Source organism: Knufia obscura (assembly GCF_036327395.1).
Source record: "Knufia obscura strain CCFEE 5817 isolate CBS 148926 chromosome Unknown scaffold_4, whole genome shotgun sequence".
Classification (NCBI taxonomy): Eukaryota; Fungi; Ascomycota; class Eurotiomycetes; order Chaetothyriales; family Trichomeriaceae; genus Knufia; species Knufia obscura.
This window is the reverse complement of record NW_027042690.1, coordinates 234,029-251,653: the sequence shown is the minus strand read 5'-3', so window position 1 is coordinate 251,653 and position 17,625 is coordinate 234,029. Positions and strand designations below refer to the sequence as shown.

At 50.9% G+C, this 17,625-nt stretch overlaps 5 protein-coding genes across 5 annotated transcripts; 2 read left to right on the top strand and 3 right to left on the bottom strand.

The window, feature by feature from the left end:
- Positions 1 to 2,908: 2,908 nt before the first annotated feature.
- BUD5 (Ras guanine nucleotide exchange factor bud5) lies at positions 2,909 to 6,256 on the top strand (the record flags this gene model as incomplete). Its single annotated transcript, XM_064872434.1, has 1 exon — positions 2,909 to 6,256. One exon carries the CDS (start codon positions 2,909 to 2,911, stop codon positions 6,254 to 6,256), a length of 3,348 nt encoding a protein of 1,115 aa, XP_064731092.1.
- A 628-nt stretch (positions 6,257 to 6,884) lies between these two features.
- On the bottom strand, positions 6,885 to 8,784 carry PMZ80_004006 (uncharacterized protein; the record flags this gene model as incomplete). The annotated part of the gene is made up of 4 exons (XM_064872433.1): positions 6,885 to 7,703; positions 7,747 to 7,848; positions 7,895 to 8,541; positions 8,595 to 8,784. The coding sequence occupies 4 exons, from the start codon at positions 8,782 to 8,784 to the stop codon at positions 6,885 to 6,887; spliced, it is 1,758 nt and encodes a 585-aa protein (XP_064731091.1).
- Positions 8,785 to 9,549: 765 nt separating this feature from the next.
- PMZ80_004005 (uncharacterized protein) lies at positions 9,550 to 11,647 on the top strand (the record flags this gene model as incomplete). The annotated part of the gene is made up of 2 exons (XM_064872432.1): positions 9,550 to 9,637; positions 9,690 to 11,647. 2 exons carry the CDS (start codon positions 9,550 to 9,552, stop codon positions 11,645 to 11,647), a joined length of 2,046 nt encoding a protein of 681 aa, XP_064731090.1.
- A 1,536-nt stretch (positions 11,648 to 13,183) lies between these two features.
- Positions 13,184 to 14,923, bottom strand: PMZ80_004004 (uncharacterized protein; the record flags this gene model as incomplete). The annotated part of the gene is made up of 1 exon (XM_064872431.1): positions 13,184 to 14,923. The coding sequence occupies one exon, from the start codon at positions 14,921 to 14,923 to the stop codon at positions 13,184 to 13,186; it is 1,740 nt and encodes a 579-aa protein (XP_064731089.1).
- Positions 14,924 to 15,836: 913 nt separating this feature from the next.
- On the bottom strand, positions 15,837 to 17,285 carry GLR1_2 (Glutathione reductase; the record flags this gene model as incomplete). Its single annotated transcript, XM_064872430.1, has 2 exons — positions 15,837 to 17,082; positions 17,137 to 17,285. The coding sequence occupies 2 exons, from the start codon at positions 17,283 to 17,285 to the stop codon at positions 15,837 to 15,839; spliced, it is 1,395 nt and encodes a 464-aa protein (XP_064731088.1).
- Positions 17,286 to 17,625: the final 340 nt, after the last annotated feature.

Below are 17,625 nucleotides of genomic sequence, written 5' to 3'. Positions count from 1 at the left end.
ACACCTGCCACGGTTGGTATCGCTTGAAGCGGATTCGTTAACATGATTATAAACCCAGCAAGAGGTTCCGACCAACGGGTAGCCCACACATCTCACGTGATGCGCCGTTGATGCATGTGGCATGCCTCTGTTGGAAACGCTTGTCTTGCACTTGCATCGAAGACCATGACTCGAATCACACTGCTTTCGAGCAAAGAATGTTGTTGACAAAGCTCTCTGTGATGAGGGCTGCCCTTCGCTATCTGCTGCTGAGTATAAAATGCATGATAAGCCACCGATTCTCGTGCGTTCCTATGGTTTCGATCTCTTCTCAGTCGTGAAGCTATCGTGATCACCAACGACGATACGCTCGATCTCCGTCGATCAGCTCAGAAGCTGCCGAATTCGAGATGGCCTTGGATCTGCGAGATCCATCCTGTGCCCACTTAGTTGATGTTTAATGCACTTGCGGATGCTGTTGACCAGACAGCCGGTACATCCCCACTAGTGCAGAGATGGATACTCTAATACCTCGAGCAACGAGTGATCGACGTCTACAGTCTTGTCGAGCTTGCGACCGTTTCCTGTCAGAACTGGCAACGAGGTCTGCAGAAAGAGCAAAACACTTTGTACGTGTGTGGAACCACATTTTGTAGAGAATCTGGCCTCCACTCCGTTAGGCAACTTGGCATTTCTCTCGCCTAACAGCCTATTGATTTAGGCGTGCTTGCCCCTGGGACTCTCTCTCAAGCTGTGCGCCATCACAATGACTATAATTACTCAATAATGAACATGCTACATCTACAGGATCTCGCTTACAGCACAGGGTATGAAGCTCACCCGGATCAGGGCCATTGTGGCTTTGGCTATGCAACGGGGTGCGGCTCAACAGTGTGCTTCTGCGGCGCAGAGGCGGCACGAAACGGTTTGGACCTAAAAACGTGCTTTACATGACCGAGACAGCTAACAGATTGGAAGGGGACTGTACAGCTTCGTCCGACGGCTGTCATTGCCGCCAATTGCAGTTGTATGAACGGCGGACTGCGCATGAGTCGCAGCTCATCATCGCGCACCGATGACAGACCCGCTCGTGTGGCTCTTGTCTAGGTAATTCACGTTGCACGAGGAGTGGCTCGATAGCAATCAACATCTGAACAATCTTGATCGATAAGCGTAAATGCCTTGTGTGATAGACGCAAGACCTTGCATCCAGCTCCTGCACGCAAAAGTCCATCACAGGCTATTGTCGCTCCGGGCCTTTCAAGCATGGATCACCCTGGCCGAGTTCTCGTCCGTAAAGCTTTGCATGCTTTCTTCGTCCGACACGATATGGCACGATATTGAAGCTGTGCCACGGTCTCACAACGATAACGTGTCGCAAGGATGAAAATGATTTCGATGCCAAAAATGACCAAAGCACGAAAAGAGGCATAGAACGCATGATTAGCGATCAACAGGAGTTCGTGGTTGGCAGATTGACATGATCTAACTTGAAGCTACCTTGCAAGCTGATCTAATTAGCCTGCTGCCATAGAATAGCTTGTGCATTTCCACGTAGCTGGATACCCTCTGAACTCTACCTTACAAAGATAAACTTTTGCAAACTGCTTTACATATGCCTTTTTACATATGCTGGAAGGCATATGAAGCTAACGTCTGTTTAAGTACGACATCCAATACTTTTAAGTGAATGGCTTTGCGACTGGCACTCTTCAAAGCTATCCCCGGCTGTTATCTCCCAGAGTTTGCGGCGTCAGCAACCGAAGCAAAAGAGATCTAGCCTTACGGGAATCTTTGGAACGGCGTCGGCGCCCTGGCAGACAGCCTTTCGCGGGATACGGCTTCTGTCCCTTCACAAGCACCAATCGTAAAATTCACTTCAACCAGACCAGAGAGTCCACAGCATAATTCTCCCCACCACAAATAACAACGGCCTTGTTAATGCTTGGAAGTCAAGCCAATCACTGATACCGCTGCAAGACTCATTCCCCGTCACTTCATCTCTTTTCTCGCGACGAGGACTCCGAACCCACTAAGAAGTGGTGCTTGTTCTTAGCATAACCCGCGTCCCTATGATCATCCTTGGTGCCTGCTGCTATCGACGGGTTAGGCCACCGTTCTTCGCACCGGCTTGCAGATCATGCATGTTGCAGAGCGCATTTCATCCTTGCCATTACAAGCTTTAGCAACACTGTGACCCGATGTGGCCCCCTCCCAAAGTCTCGGGCTCTCGAGCAAGTGGAACGTCCACAGAAGCCAACGGGACTGGCGTGCGTTTGTGGGCTTGTCGGCAAGTATCGTCACGCCTGAAGCTCGAGTGGACGAGTCTTGCAGAAAAGCATGACCCGAGCAGCATCCCTATGAGTAGGACATAGTCCAAACGTTATCTGCAAGAAGGTCTTCGTGTCTTCAGTGCATATTGAAATCCTGCATCTGCTTCCTTACATCGCCTATACCGAGTGTTACAATCCTCGCGATCCAGTAAAGGTCTCCTTGCGTATCCCCAGCTTGCCGTCTGACCGCAGTCGCTCCTTCTACTGTTCGGCACGTGCGTTGCAGCTTCCTTACTTTGAGATATCGATACGCTCAGTTGCACCACACCTTGCAAGACCGCAGGCAACTTAGGTTGCTTATAGACCGACGTCAATTTCTTTCTGGATATTACATTTGGCTGGCACGCGGTTGCAGTTATGAATATTGTCTGCTGTAATCGATCTTGAGCTCGGAGCCCCAGATATTCGATCGAGGTTCCGTGCTCCATACCAACCGGCTGGGGCTGGGACATTCCACACGGTGTTTTTGGACACATCCCTCGTTGACAAACGACTGTGCCAAGTGGTTCGGGGTGGTTACACAACAGCTGTCGCTCGTCTTCTCCAAGCGACCTCCGTACGAATGATCACCCTACAAACATACCTATGACACAAAGATGCAAGACGGAGGATATACTCAGGTTCATGTTGCGCCTCTGAGGATCAGGAAGAGCCAGAAAGATCTTCGCGCGGATTTCGAGACCACAACAATAATCGTCGAAGACGTCGAGTATGGCCAACACCCAGAAGAGCTCTACTCTCCGCGACCGAGGTTTGAAAACTTTCTACGCGCCTCCTACCCATTTCAGCCACAGGACCAGTTCTCTTCGACATCGGTAACTCTGCCTCTTTCATCGGGCGATATCGTTCTTGTGCATTCGATCCACACCAATGGCTGGGCTGATGGGACTTTGTTGGAGACTGGCGCTAGGGGTTGGTTGCCGACCAACTATTGTGAGCCCTATGACTACGCGACCATGCGACCGTTGCTCAAAGCTCTGACCGAATTCTGGGACATAATTCGGAGTGAGGGAGAAATGACAAGCGAACTGTATCGCAACCATGACTATATGAGAGGCATGGTTGCTGGAGTACGCTTCTTGCTCGAGAAGTCACATTGCCTTACACGAGATGCGCCCATGGTCAAAACGCACGATAGCATTAGGAAAACCAGGAAGGGGTTACTAGCAGACCTATCTTTGCTCGTCAAGGCCTCAAAAAATATACAAGGGTCAGAATTCAGCGCGGATTCTCCGGATTTTGAGAGAATATGCGACGAAATCTTGTTGAAAGCATTTCAGGTGGTAACGAGGGCAGTAAACTTCTTTGATGTCTGGAGCGACCAAGTCGTCTTTACACGCTCCCCACGAGCTGAATCATTCTCACCTGAACCACTTTCACCGATTTCAAGCACCGCGTATGGAAGCACGATACAGGGTCTGAGCAAACGAACAAGCGTTTACGGTCCTCAGAGTCCATGCTCCATGTCGGGTCCAAACTTGAATCAAGCTTCGAGGAATCGTCCAGCTTCTATCACAAGGCCTGCGACAATAACTCATCGAGTGTCCTACGCTGGGAGGAATACGAGCCTATACAAAGGTAACCTTGCCTCTGAGCAGCTCAGTGATACCTACGACGCCTTTCTGGGCGTGCTTGCGTCCTTCCTCGGCTCACATATGCAATCCAGGTCATCGTCGGAATTGCTTTTGACAACTCAGCAGGCCGTTAAATCCTGTCGCAAGCTTCTCGAAGTTGTCGAAATCATTCTCGAGCATGACGTTACTCGCTCGGATGGTCTTCAGCAAGCTAAAGACATGATGTATGATAAGATCACAGAATTGGTGCATGCTGCCCGCGAAGTCTTCCGTCCCCTACATTCTGAGGATGAAGACATGATCTACTTGCCTGGAGAAGGGATCCGACTGGTCAACGCCGCTACAAATTGTGTCAGCGGTGCTGGTAAATGCGTCGCCAAAGCAAGAGTACTGCTAGAAGATATCGGAGACTTTGAGCTCGAGCTGCGCACCGATTACTCTGAGGTTTCTTCACCATTTGGCACTCATGCGCTCTCTCCTATCAAGACTGAATTTGAGCCAAATGTCATGATACAAGAACCTACTTCAAGCAATGGACGACCGTCAAAACCAAAACTTGATATACCTCAGGACGCCGGAACTCTGGCTGTGAAGCGAGGCTCGAAATTCCTTATACCCACAAGTGCCACAAGCTCGTTCTGGACGCCGGTGACTGAGGCTACAGGCAGCCCGACGTCAGACCACTCCGAATCGTCTGCTGAGATCGACCAAGCAGAGGTCACATCGCAGGTTCAACAACAGCGATCACTGGCTCGTGCAATCCTGCATGGCAGTGAAAGCACCTTGGTCTCTTCAGCCCGTGACTCAGGCCCAAGCTTCGTGTCACAGACATCGACACGGGCGACATCCCCTGAATCCCATCTCAAGGGTAGTCCACGACTTCAAGGGGATGAGCGCGACGATGATGAAGACGCCTTGATGGAGCATCAGTTCGCTCACGAATTAGTCATTAACTCTGAAGGCCGTATTATCGGTGGCAGTCTCAATGCCATCATAGAACGATTGACTTCGCATGAGACAACGCCAGATCCGAGCTTCGTCACCATGGTCTATCTAACTTTCAGACTGTTCGCAAACCCCCTGGGCTTTGCTGAAGCTCTTGCATACCGCTTCCACTACATTGAGGCAAGCCATCGTATCGCGCAGACAGTGAGACTCCGCGTTACGAATGTCTTCAAAGGCTGGCTGGAATCGCACTGGCGACACGATCGTGATGGGTCCACGATACCTTTCATTGTCAGCTTCGTGAAAGAGCAAGTAATGCCTGTGTCTACCAGTGCTGCCAACATGCTCCTCGAGCTGCTCAATGTTGTCGCGACAACTCATAATCCCGCTGTTCCGCGGATTTTGTCGTCAATGGGCAAGACCAATACTGCGACCATTTCCGGTACGGACCCAACTCAACCTGTGCCTCAGCCGATTTTGTCGAAAAGCCAGTTGAACGCCTTGAAAACATGGAAGATGGGTGGCTCTGGGCTCAGTGTGCTCGATTTCGATCCTTTGGAACTGGCACGTCAGCTCACGATAAAGACAGCATCCATCTTCTGCTCGATCTTACCGGAAGAACTGCTTGGATGCGAATTCATGAAAGACTCTAGCTCGTTAGCAGTAAATGTGCGGGCTCTTACAACGTTTTCAAACGATCTTGCCAATCTTGTTGTCGACTCCATCCTCCTCCTCGAAGACGCCAAGAAGAGAGCAGCCGTGATCAAGCAATGGATCAAGATCGAGGCAAAGCTGCTTGAACTCCACAACTATGAAACGCTCATCACCATCAATGCTTCTCTGATGTCGTCGACAATCCAACGGCTTAGGAAGACCTGGGACCTCATCGGCCAGAAGACTAAATCCACTATGGAAGAGATTCGACGAGTCGTGGACCATGCTAAGAACTATGCCGTTTTGCGACAACGAATCTCCAACCTTCGTGCTCCCTGCTTGCCATACGTTGGTATTTATCGTACCGACCTCACTTTCATCGATCAAGGATGCCAAGCGACACGGGAGCTCAAAACTGGCGATGAAACCATTTCTGTTATCAATCTTGATAAGCACAGCAAGACTGCTAAGATCATCTCTGATCTGCAGCGGTTTCAAATCGAGTACAAGCTGGCACCTGTTGACGAACTTCAAACTTGGTTGCAGGACGAATGCATCCGTGTCAGAGCAGCTGGGGAGAGAAATTTCCAAAACCAATACCGTCGGTCACTACTGCTCGAGCCCAAACTCGAGTCACAACAACAACCAGCACCGAAAAGGCCAAATTTGACGGCCTTCGCTTCCATGTCCTCGTTGACAGGCAAAGATCGCTTTGACTTTCTCACCTGGACGCATGCCAAGGAACGCAATAACAGCGTAGGCTCTTCTTGAGCTCAACACTGATTCTGTATAGATACAACTCTAGTAACGACTTTTGAATTTTACAGCGGTTATGCATATTTTGAGATACCCTTCTTCAATTGATGAAGAATGTTTTGGGGCATTCCCTTCTGGGGCATGGTTGGACTGGTCATGTATGGGAGTTATGCCCGATATCTGTCATGACAGGTCTACGAAAGGATGAGATCATTGTCATAGTCGCTCGTTTCATGCTGTTTGGAACAGTTTTGATACTTTGTTATGAATGTACAGAGCAAAAGCATATCAGGTAGATGGATGCCTCACGGCTGGGTGTGGAAAAGTATAGTATGCTTCAATGCGATCATAATCTAATCACTTATCACGTCTATCACTGGATTTCGCTTTGGCATTCATAGAATGTTCGCATGAGGCTTCCTCATGCTGTGTCTATACCGCACTACGTGCTCGTAAACAGTCAACAGTCTGGAGAGCAGGCGCGTTTCGGCAATCGAGTCGTGAAGGCAGGCGCGTCTTAGCGCGTAACAGAAGTGGATAGCACCTGCTTAGACCCAACGATGGAAGAATGTGGCATTATTCGTCATTATTTGCAATTCAATTATCCTCCTGTGGCACATAGTCCTTGTGTACTCACGACCACTTAGTATGAAGACCTCGTCCGCCAGTTCACACTGGTAACCTCGTGCCAGATGACCCAGTATCCATGATCTCTCTTGAATTGCGACTCCCTTTCCACTTCGAGGTCTCGTCCCAAGATGCGAGGAACAACATAACTTAATATGAGCCAGTACAGCAGTGCTAGACCCAAGAGACCTATACCTATCGTTCCGGTGGCCCACCACTCAACAGGCAGCGTGATCTGCGACTTCCCATCCGGCCGAAGCCAGATGGCGACGAGAGGGAAACAGTTGGCTAGAGTGAAGATAACGGCAGTTGCAAGGCTGATATACTTGTTGCTTCTCGACTTCTGAGACCATCTGACCCGCTTGTTCAGTCGCAAGATGATGATGCCGAGTCCAATAGCGAAGCCAAAAAGCGCATCTACCACGAAGGAGTACAGATTCACGAAGATTCTGTAAGAGTCGCTGGTGCTTGCGGGAATGGTAGCCAAGATCAGTAAGAGTGTGAACACCCAATGGAGAGCTAGAGCGCCGACAGGAGTTGCATCCGAGGTGTCGTTCGCTGGTGAAGCTTTGGGGCCAGGAGCGAACAGTCTGGGCATCAGTGATTTGTTGTTGGCGAAGAACTTGGTAAAAGGAAGTATTCCTTCCTTTGCAATTTCTTGCTTCACCCTTGCTGCAGTGAATGTCTGCACCATGATATTGCCGAAACTGGAGAACGCCATGAAACTGTTTTGAATCCTGCTCGCGTTGGCGACACCAAAGATTCTGACGAAGAACAAAGCTGCTACGGTGTCCGGCCTATCCTGGAATTGATCGGCTTCAGGTACCACCATCATCTAAATGGTTAGTAAAGCCCTCTTGATCGAAGGGACCACTTACATAGGACAAGTTGACCAACATGTACAAGACACTGACTGCGAAAACAGTGGCGATTGTGGTAGGCTTGAACTTTCGCCGTGGATTGTCAACCTCGCCCAGAACCTGCTTAGGTCAGTATAAAGAGACTATTGATGTCGGATCAGCTCACATAGGTCGCTTGGTTGAAACCACCAAACGCAAACAGAACAGCCAGAAACGCCTCTGCGTACCCATACGCGCTCCCTAGGACATCCGCAGTAGAATTGTAGATGCTGAGGTTTTCGCTGGCTATTGCGGTCGACCCTCCGAAGGCACCACCAGCAAACGCCACACCCAAAGCAAACATGGCCATCAGCATCCCAATTTTGATGACGCCAAATATGTTGAACAAATAGATGCCGCCGGTCCTCGAAGTGGCATGGAGGAGACAAGCAAAACTTGCGATACCCACGGCAAGCCCCCGAACAGCTCCTTTCGAGGGCTCATTACCGGATGCACGCAGCAAGCACTCCGCGCATATAAGAGCGTTCCCAGCTGCTGTGCCGAGAACGATGAAGGGAATGCCATAGAGACATGTTGCCAGTCGCTGAGGCGACTTGATCATGTACTCGAGATAATTCTTCTCACCACCATTTCTCGGCACGGAGTCTTTCTCCGCGCCTTCAATCTCGAGTCGTGGCAGAGTCATACCAAGTTCGGCGAAAACATGTGTTCCGCATATTGCTACTGTGGCTCCAGCACCCCAGAACAACAGCGAATAGCCGGTCGAGTGAGTGCCTTGAGCGAGTGTTGTGGGTGTTCGAAAGATGCCAGTGCCTGAGGTTATGTCAGCCTTACGTCACACTGGCAGATGCTCACTATGTACGAACCGACCATGCGGTTGACGATAATCAGAATGATCGAGGCATATCCCAAAGACGATGGACGTGTCGTTACGACCTTGTTTGGGCTCCTTTCAGCAATGGCAAGCTCTTCTTCAGTGAAGAATGTTCCCTTGGCATCTTCAGCAATAACCAATTCTATTCTCGACGCACCTACAGACGAAGGTAGAGTATTCATGTTGACATAGCAGAAGGTTGATCACAGCGGACGAGATCTGAATTACACGAGGATGCCAGTTAACTACCCTAATCTGCTTCGCAACATGTCTGAGAGGTTGAGCGCAACGGTGCACACCAAGCCAAGAGTTGTGGACGTCTCGAGTCTGCCTCATCTATGCAGGTTTCAAGTCGTCGATTCAACTCCTCACAACAACAAGGCAAATCTACGCCTGCTACAAGTAGGTTAAATGCAGGGGTCATGCAGTGTCCTACCACAACTAAATCCAGCCTGGGGTCGAAATGTGGAGGCGCAGTCTGACCCAAGACCGTGACAGTTTGCATGGCAGCGAATTCACCCAATGATCTCACTATACACGACATGCTACGCTTGATAAGATCATGGTGTCAGTGGTCAGAAGTGATTTAGCGGCTTCAGGTGTCACTGGATGTTCCTCGGCATCCTTGGCTAGACGGCTGTTTTAGGTAAGACGACCTCCATTTCTCGCTAACATGCTGCCAGGCCAAGACCCACTAACCGGGAGAGCACTGCATTCAATCCAGAAGGCAACAGGCGACGCATGTCGCACATGCATGGCCTGCTTTTGGCTGTGTCCGCCCCGCTTCGCTTCACATCACTGCCTTTCTTTGGTGCACTGAAATACTGTTGAAAGTATGATCGTGCAATTAGAATTAGCTAAGTGTCTCTGACCATATGTTGTTGCAAGAGCCCTCGCATTGTGGTGCGACGCTCTTCTATCCTCTCGACGAAAGCTAGAGCTCAGCCATGCCGCTAAGTCTGAATGACCTCGCCGGAGTTGCAAAACTTGCTTGGCGAATACAAAACGTTGGCTCAAGCAAATATAACAGTGCTCGTATGCCTCAGATGACTTGCATCCTATAGCAACATCGGCTGACTGTATGAAGCACGAGAGTTCACGGAGTTCCTCGGTGATGTTGAGACACTGGCCAAAACTCTCGACGCCGTCCACCTAGCATCACAGCCGTCAGGCGTGGGTAGTGCCAAAGTCGACCTGGACAGCGATTTTGTGCAATCAACCATAAAACAAGCTAACGAGACACTCGAGAATTGCAGAAAGCTCATAGCGCACAACGAACATTTCAAGAAAAGCAAGGATGGCTATGTTGTCAACATTGTCTGGGTTCTCACCATCGCTGAACATGTGCGCCAACAGCAAGACCGGATTCAGGTGTGCTTTCATCGAGCTAACTTCATCCTTCAGCGAACAGCAGAAGACAATGCGTTACGCAACCAGGAGGTGATGCAGGAAGACGCAAGAGCTGATCATGAGACAACACATCGCCTGCTGCGGAACTTGCAACCAGCAAACCCGGACGACCGTGAGATCGAACATTCCAGCCTTACCCTGCTATCAGCGGACATTGCAGAATGCTTTGTCCGCAGCTACTCCGCGGTTCCTTCGAATACCACACCAACTATTTCTCAACGATTGGACGCTATCCGCGCTTTCTACGATGGCAGTACGCTGACGTTCAAAGCGGAAGAACCGGTGCTCACATGCCCTCCGCCAGTGCAATACTTGAATCTGCTGAAGTGTATCTGGTTGCTCGACCACATCAAAAGTGACGCGGGCTTCAGCTCGTACTGCAGAGGTCCATTCAATGCCGCTTATGTGCGGAGCCTTGAGAGAAAAGTTGAGTTCGAGGCTCAAAGGTTCCTGCACCTCCAGAATCCGTTGGAGCGGGTCAGCGACAAACAGCTACTGAAGCAAGATGAAGCAGCCTTCAACGTGAACTTCTGGGATCCCATCGAGGTCCCAACGCCGGGACCGCTTGAAGCCAATGGAGGTGAAGTATTGCTAATGACTGCAGCCCTGAGAGCACGAGACCAGACCAGCGTTGAAGAGATCAGAGTCTTTGGAGTCGCAGAGGGTCGCCTGCGACTGGCTCGGGCCACAACAAAATCAAATCAACCACAAATTGTTGGCACGACTGTACACGAAAGGGAGATCGACAGCCGCAAGGCTTTCCTGAGTCCGCTCTACGCAATGGAGCTTGACGCCGCCCCGAGCATGATATGGAAGCCTACAACCTCAGACCAAACTGTACAGGAGCTATCATTCACAACCTTGAAAGATGCTTACAGATTTCAAGAGCTTGTTACGGCATTTGGCGTAGCATGTGATGAGCCTGCTTTCGTCGGCGCAAGGAGGAAAACAGGCATACTAGATGGCCAGGGCAAAACCATCGCGCACAAAGGCCGTGTACAAATTTGGATGCATCGCAGCCGATCAGTCGCGGCAGCCACCAGACCTGTCGATCCGGGAAGTCCTAGCGACGGATCGCAGATGACTCGGTCAAGCACCGGCAGTGGTGCGCCGACTAATGTGTCGAGTGGTACATGGACAGAAACGGAGTTCAGAAGCAAAAATCAATTCACGACGATCCGGAGTGGAGACGGTGGTGCCTTCCTCCATGAACCAGTGCCGGGCCAAATCATCATCCTTACAGAAGTGGACGACCAGAAACGAGTGGTCGCGATACCCGTTAATGAGCATACAAGACTGGCGCCTGACAAATGCCGATGCAGCAGTAAGAACAGCCAATGTCCCGAGGTCATCGTTGAAAGCAGCAAAAGCAAGATCAAGATCAGAACTTCTCGTGTGCGTTCTCTGAACGAAGGATGGAACATTGCAGTGTTTGGACAGCCCACCCACCAGGACTTGACGCAAACAGAGGAAGAGAGCGTCAAGTACGTCTCGCTTCAATTTGAGTCTGTCGCGGCTCGAAAGAACTTTGCTGAGGCTGCGGAGAGGGCATGCAATATCATCAGGAACCGGGTGGATGCGTATCATCGAGATCTGAAGGAGACTAAGAAGACGACGCTGTACACTTCGCCGTGAGCGGTGCTTACATGCCGGTGTACGAGACCGCGAAGCGGCTTAGCATGGGCCTTACATACAGTGGAATGAACATTCAGCTGGAGCCACAACTGATAGGATCGGATGGCTCAATCTCTGTGACAGAGAGCTGGAGCCTAGAGCGGAGCTCAATACACTATGCTTTGGGCCAGACATGCTCTGCATTCCCAGGGGCGCAATTCCGAAGGTAGCAAGCTCTCCGAACGACATGATGCCGCTCTTCTCACCCCGAAGACCACAAGCAGCGGCATTGATCTTTCAGCACAACGTCGGAATGTGGAGGACGCCTTCCATGCTATTACGCGGCCAGAGCTAGCGAACAGCTCCTCAATGTTCTCAGTCTTATCGACACACAAGCGCTCGCTCTAGTAGTCCAGTGAATGTCAATCTGAATCACCAGGGCCCTACTTGACTCCCAACGTCGCCTACGACAGAGGCTCGCCGAACCCTGATTCTGAAATGAATCTACGCAACCATGTTCTGAATCAGATCATCAAAAGAATGAAGGTTGTAGGAGTAGTATTGGATACCGTCTCTGTCGGTGGGCCCAGCTTCTTGAGTTTTATCTTACCTAAACACAACGCCGATTAGGAAACTTGGTCGGAGCTTCCTGAAAATCCCATGCAGACGGGTGATGCTGAGCTTGAGACGATCCTCAGTCTACGTCGGTCTACAAGTCAAACCTCGGAACCCCAGAGCCAGGTTACCTTCTACATTCGGTCGTTCTGCTATTAGAAATATCAGCTAGATGCCGTATCTGATTGCCTATACGATGGCGGTGCTATGGACAAAGAGGATAGATGGGGGGAAGTGACCAAAGATCTTGAACCGACCTCGACGCTCTTTTTACGATACGTGGGAAGTACCGAGACTTCAGCGTGGATTCGGTTCAGAGAAGATATATTAAATACCAGACTTCGAGGTAGCAACGCTATCTATAATGCAAGCTATACGACTACTCTTTCCGCAGGTTATCGATCAAGTCAATATCTACGAGCTTGTGAAGGCAACTCTATCTCTCTAGGGTCAACAATGTTCGAGATACCCGAGAACAGGCGACCATCGTTTTTCTCAGCTTCGACACCCTGCTTGATTTCCAGCCCGGGGGTATCTATCAGCCTCTGCCCATCTTCAACCGGAGTAAACGCTGACGCCGTTGGAAGATGTGGGGAAGGGGATACATTTGCCATTATTGTACAGCATCCGTTCATCAGTCGGTCCTGTCGAAGGGTTCTGCTGGCATGCGTTCGATTCCTTCCGGAATACTATGGCGATGAGGATGACTCGAGGCACGTTATGTTTTTGCGAGGTCATGGCAAGCCATCAAGGTTGCAAGATGACGAGAACGATTTTGTGTGGTTTCGGACAAGTCATGGTTGATTGCTGCATCGTGGCTTCTGCGAGGAAGAGAACGGCGACCATTCGACGGTCATACTGACGAGAATCTCCCAGACGGAACAATGGACATGGAATCTGGTGGCGTAGCTTATACAGAGAGCAGAAAACTGCGCTCTGTCTTCAGCCGACGGTGCCGACATAAGCATTGAAATTGTATATGCCCTTTTGGCAACTGTTCAAAATATCCTTAGCACTAGTCCCTGAAAGTACGGACTGTCCGCCTCTGCCGAGACTGAATTTCTGCGAGCCAATACCCATGGCAACCCTGAGCAGAGTAGCTCCCGCAGGTACATCAAACGATTTGCTGTTGTCCCCCGAACTTATCGTTACCGTACCTGGAGATGTAAGGAGCGCCACAACGAAGACGTCGTCTGCAACCTGTTCCCAGCCATTTGGTCTCCCATTATAGAAGTTGCCAGAGGGAGCGCCAGTCATCGTATTGTCCGTAGCATCACAGTCCACACTGCTCGGTTGTGGTCGATACCAGTAAACGAGCTGGTCGGCTTTGATGTACCCATCGACGGATTTTGCACCATCCTTGTAAGCTGCGATGTACGGCTTTGCCATGGTTAGCCAGCCATCATGGGGCATGTCGTCAGTCCACAACGAGGCACCGTCGTCAGTGTAGGTTGTGTTCAGAGGTCCGACGTAATGCGATTCCCCGTAATCATTCCAGGTGATGATCTCAACGAGCTTGGGACCCATTTCGAGGATCTGGTTCCAGCGGTCGTACCACAGGGTGTCGGAGGGGAACATCCAGTTCTTGGCGTATGAGACATTTGTGCCGTAGTGTGTGAAGAACCAGGGGGAGATGGGGGCCATGTAGTCCTTGTTAGTAGTGTTCGACAACGCTTTCAGACATTGCTGATCGTCGGCGTTTATGGTTTCATTGAAGTTCTGGCCTGGGTCTGGTGCTCTGTTGTTGCCGTTATTCGGCCATGCCATCCAGTTGAATACACCATCTGCTTCGACGAGACTCGTGCCCTTGGCAGGACTGAAGTTCGGCACGAAATGGATGGGGATCTGCGTGCCGCCTTTCAGCGCTGCAACGTCGAGTCCATCTCCGGAGAATGTTGAGACGAAGGCCTTACCGTTGAGCATCAGCTGGCTGGGTCTCGTGGCATATTGAGAGACTTTCTGGGCGATTTCGCCGACTTGGTCGGTAGACCACCAATTGAAATCGAAGGAGATGAAGACTTTCATGCCGTTGTTCTCGGCTGAGGTGTAGGCGTAGTCGAGCTGCTGGTCGTTGTATGAATCTGTGCCGATGTTCAGGGCGAAGGCGTCGATGCCGTGGGATTTGGCGAGTTGCATGTCGAGGTCGTAGTCGGATGCTGCTTTGCGGTTGCTTACGATGCCCATCATGAAATGCGCGAAGACGAGACGTCCTGTTGTTGTATTGTTCCCTGTTGAGCTACTGTCCGTCTGAGCTACGCCTGCTGTTGAGGTCGACCCTGGCCCGGAGATTACCCCGCCCGGAGTGCTGGCTGCTGCGCTTGTTGCATTTGACATGGTAGTTGTTGAGACGCTCGGCGATGAGAGCAATGTCGATGTAATGGGTGTCGATGCAATGGGTGTCGATGCAACAGGCGCCGATACGATCGAGGTCTCCGTAATCGTTACTGTAGAGATCGGTACCGATGGTACCGCCGTTGTCGGAATACTAACCGTATGGACATTGTCTATCGAATCTGATTCTGCTGCACCGGTCCAGTCAGTCCAGTCGGGCCAGTCAGGGCGCTGGGCGTCCGCCTCGAATGGTGGACGGAAATGAGGGTTTCCATAATGTGGAGCAGCCGCGACCTGCACCGCCACAAGAACGAATGTCAGTAACAAAAGGAAATGGTAGTTGCTATTCATAACTGCGGAATGAGCGTAGAGAGAGAGACAAGAATAGCGGTGGAAGAAGAATCGAAAGTGAGAACAGCATTGAATCGTCACAGACAATGAGCAGCCAGCGCTCTTTGTATGGAGGGCTGGGCAGGATGTAATGGTGTTAGAGTGACGGGAAGTGTCAATGCGCTCAGTGTGGATACAGTTTGTTACACGACCTTGCCGCCTTATTAGCAGAATCTGGCCGTGGTCTTGATATTCCGGTCATGGAGTGAGCGGCGACGTTGGAAACAGCGGTTGGCCTGAAGAGTTCCGCTGAGCTCTTCCTGCCGTTCGTTTCTAGGCAAAGTGAATGTGGTTGGAACCTGTTCCGGTGGTTGTGTTTGTTATTGAGCTGTGGACCGTGCACAGTGAACAAAGAGCGTGGAGTAGACTCAATGAGTAGCGAAATCAGATCACGACATCAGTATCACACACAGCTGAGGCATAGAACATGCGATCCGGGCTGACGGGTTCCTGTCCTGGCGTTCAAGATGCCGCAGAGGCAAAGCAAAGGATGGAACCCTGAAACAGCAATGACCGACCCCTTGATCTCTACCCGTGTGCGCTAGGATGTTCCTGCGGACCGCCGAACACATGTCTTCCGGCTCGTGATGACCCTCGCGTATGCCGAGCTCGCTGTGCTTCGAAACCATCCTCGACTCCGCGTTGGTAACAAGGTCATCGTTGCTTGCGATGGCTTGCCTAGACTTTGCTCGTCATCGGCAACATTCCAGGTACAGTAAGATCGAACGAAGCATCGGTAGGCCAAAACAAGACTTGAAATAGTTTTGTGTAGACAACATCACTTCGCCGTTGCCCCCTAGTCTGCAGGATCCCGTCCAAATCGTAACACCTTAGAACCCCTACCATCAACTCCGTCTTCATCCTACTCTCTATATCACGACATACTAGTAATCTCCTCCGCATTAGTAGGATGCACAGGCACAAACTCATCAAAATCCGCCTTCGTCGCACCCATCTTAATCGCCAGTCCGAAACCCTGTAAAATCTCACTGGATCCCTGTCCGATAATATGCATACCCACGATCCTCTCCTCGGGTCCGACACAAACAAGCTTATATTTACTCTTCACCTTGGATTCATCGGGCATGATACTGAAATATGTAGGCGTGAATTCTGAAACATAACACTTGATTTTACCCTCGCCGTATTTCTCCTTCGCGGGGCCTTCAGCTAACCCGAACGTTCCGACTTCGGGATGGGCGAAGACAACAGAGGGGATATTATCATAGTCGAGTTTCGAGTCCTTCGCGTCCCCGAACAGGCGATCGGAGAGTTTGCGGCCGGCCGCGATGGCAACGGGCGTGAGTTGGACCTTCCCGCAGACGTCGCCGATGGAATATATCCCATCAATATTCGTGTTTTGGTGCTCATCCACGCCTATCGCGCCCTGTTCATTCAGCTCCACGCCCGTAGCGTCAAGCTTCAAATCATCGACTTCGGGGGCGCGACCAATAGCCCAGAGGAGACAGTCACAGTCGATTGTGCCCTCCTTGTCCCCGGATTGATAGTGCATTCTTTTCCAGCCGTCGCCGAGATCTTCAACCTTGGACTGTTTCGATTGCGGATAGAATTTTATGCCGATGCGCTCGTATTCATTCCATACTGCATCTTGAATCATTTTGTCGAAGGGGAGGAGGATGCCTTCCTGGATGAAAACGTGGGTTTCTGTGCCGAGGGCATGGAACATCCCTGCCATTTCGATTGCGATGTAGCCCGCGCCCACGATGACGACCTTTTTCGGCTGTTTTTCGAGCGCGAAGAAGCCGTCTGAGCTGATTCCTAGGCCCCACCCTTCGACATTTCGGAGGAACTTGGGGTGTCCGCCTGTGGCGATGAGGATATGGTCGGACTTAATGTGTTCTTTCTGGCCGTCATCGCGCTCGACTTCTACGCTGTTCTTAGATGTGAAGTGGGCTCGCCCGTGGATCCATTCCACGTTGTCGTTTGCGAGGTTCTTCTCGTAGGCCTTGTTTAGTTTTTCGACGTATTGGTCTCGCATGCGCTTGAAGGCTGTCCAGTCGAAGGGTGCGTCTTCTGACCAGTGGAAGCCGTAGTTTTTGGAGTCGCGGAGGGTGTCGGCTATGTCTGCCGCGTTCCAGGTGACCTTTTTCGGTATGCACCTGAGCACTGTCAGCTTCATTTTGGGGACCCTTCTGTAGTCTTTATCTCCTTACCCTACGTTGACGCATGTCCCACCCAATTTCTTGCTTTCAATTGCTATCACCTTCTTGCCATGCTTCGAGGCAGCTCGACGTGCGGAAGCAACACCGCCGCTGCCGAGTCCTAGGACTAGGTAGTCGCACTCTTTCTGTGTTGAGCCCATACTGGCTGCGCCGGATGAGAGTGCGCGGCGGAGCGCCGAGAGTCTTGTGGCGGCTATATTGGGCGAGGTCCAAGCTAGGTTGAAGCTGGAGGATTCCTGTGAATGTTCAGCAGTACAACGTAATGGTCAGCCTGTCGCAGAGCAGAATGTAAACAGGAGATAGGAAGACAGATCGACCATGCACATAGAATGGGTGTGGAACTGAAACGAATGCTCGGACGTCATGAAGGCATCGTGACCGGCATGTCTAAATATCGTCAGAGTTCTTCCACACTGTAATGTGCGAGTCTCTTCGAATGGCGCATCGTAGGAATGGAGATGTAGAGAGCCTGTACGAGCA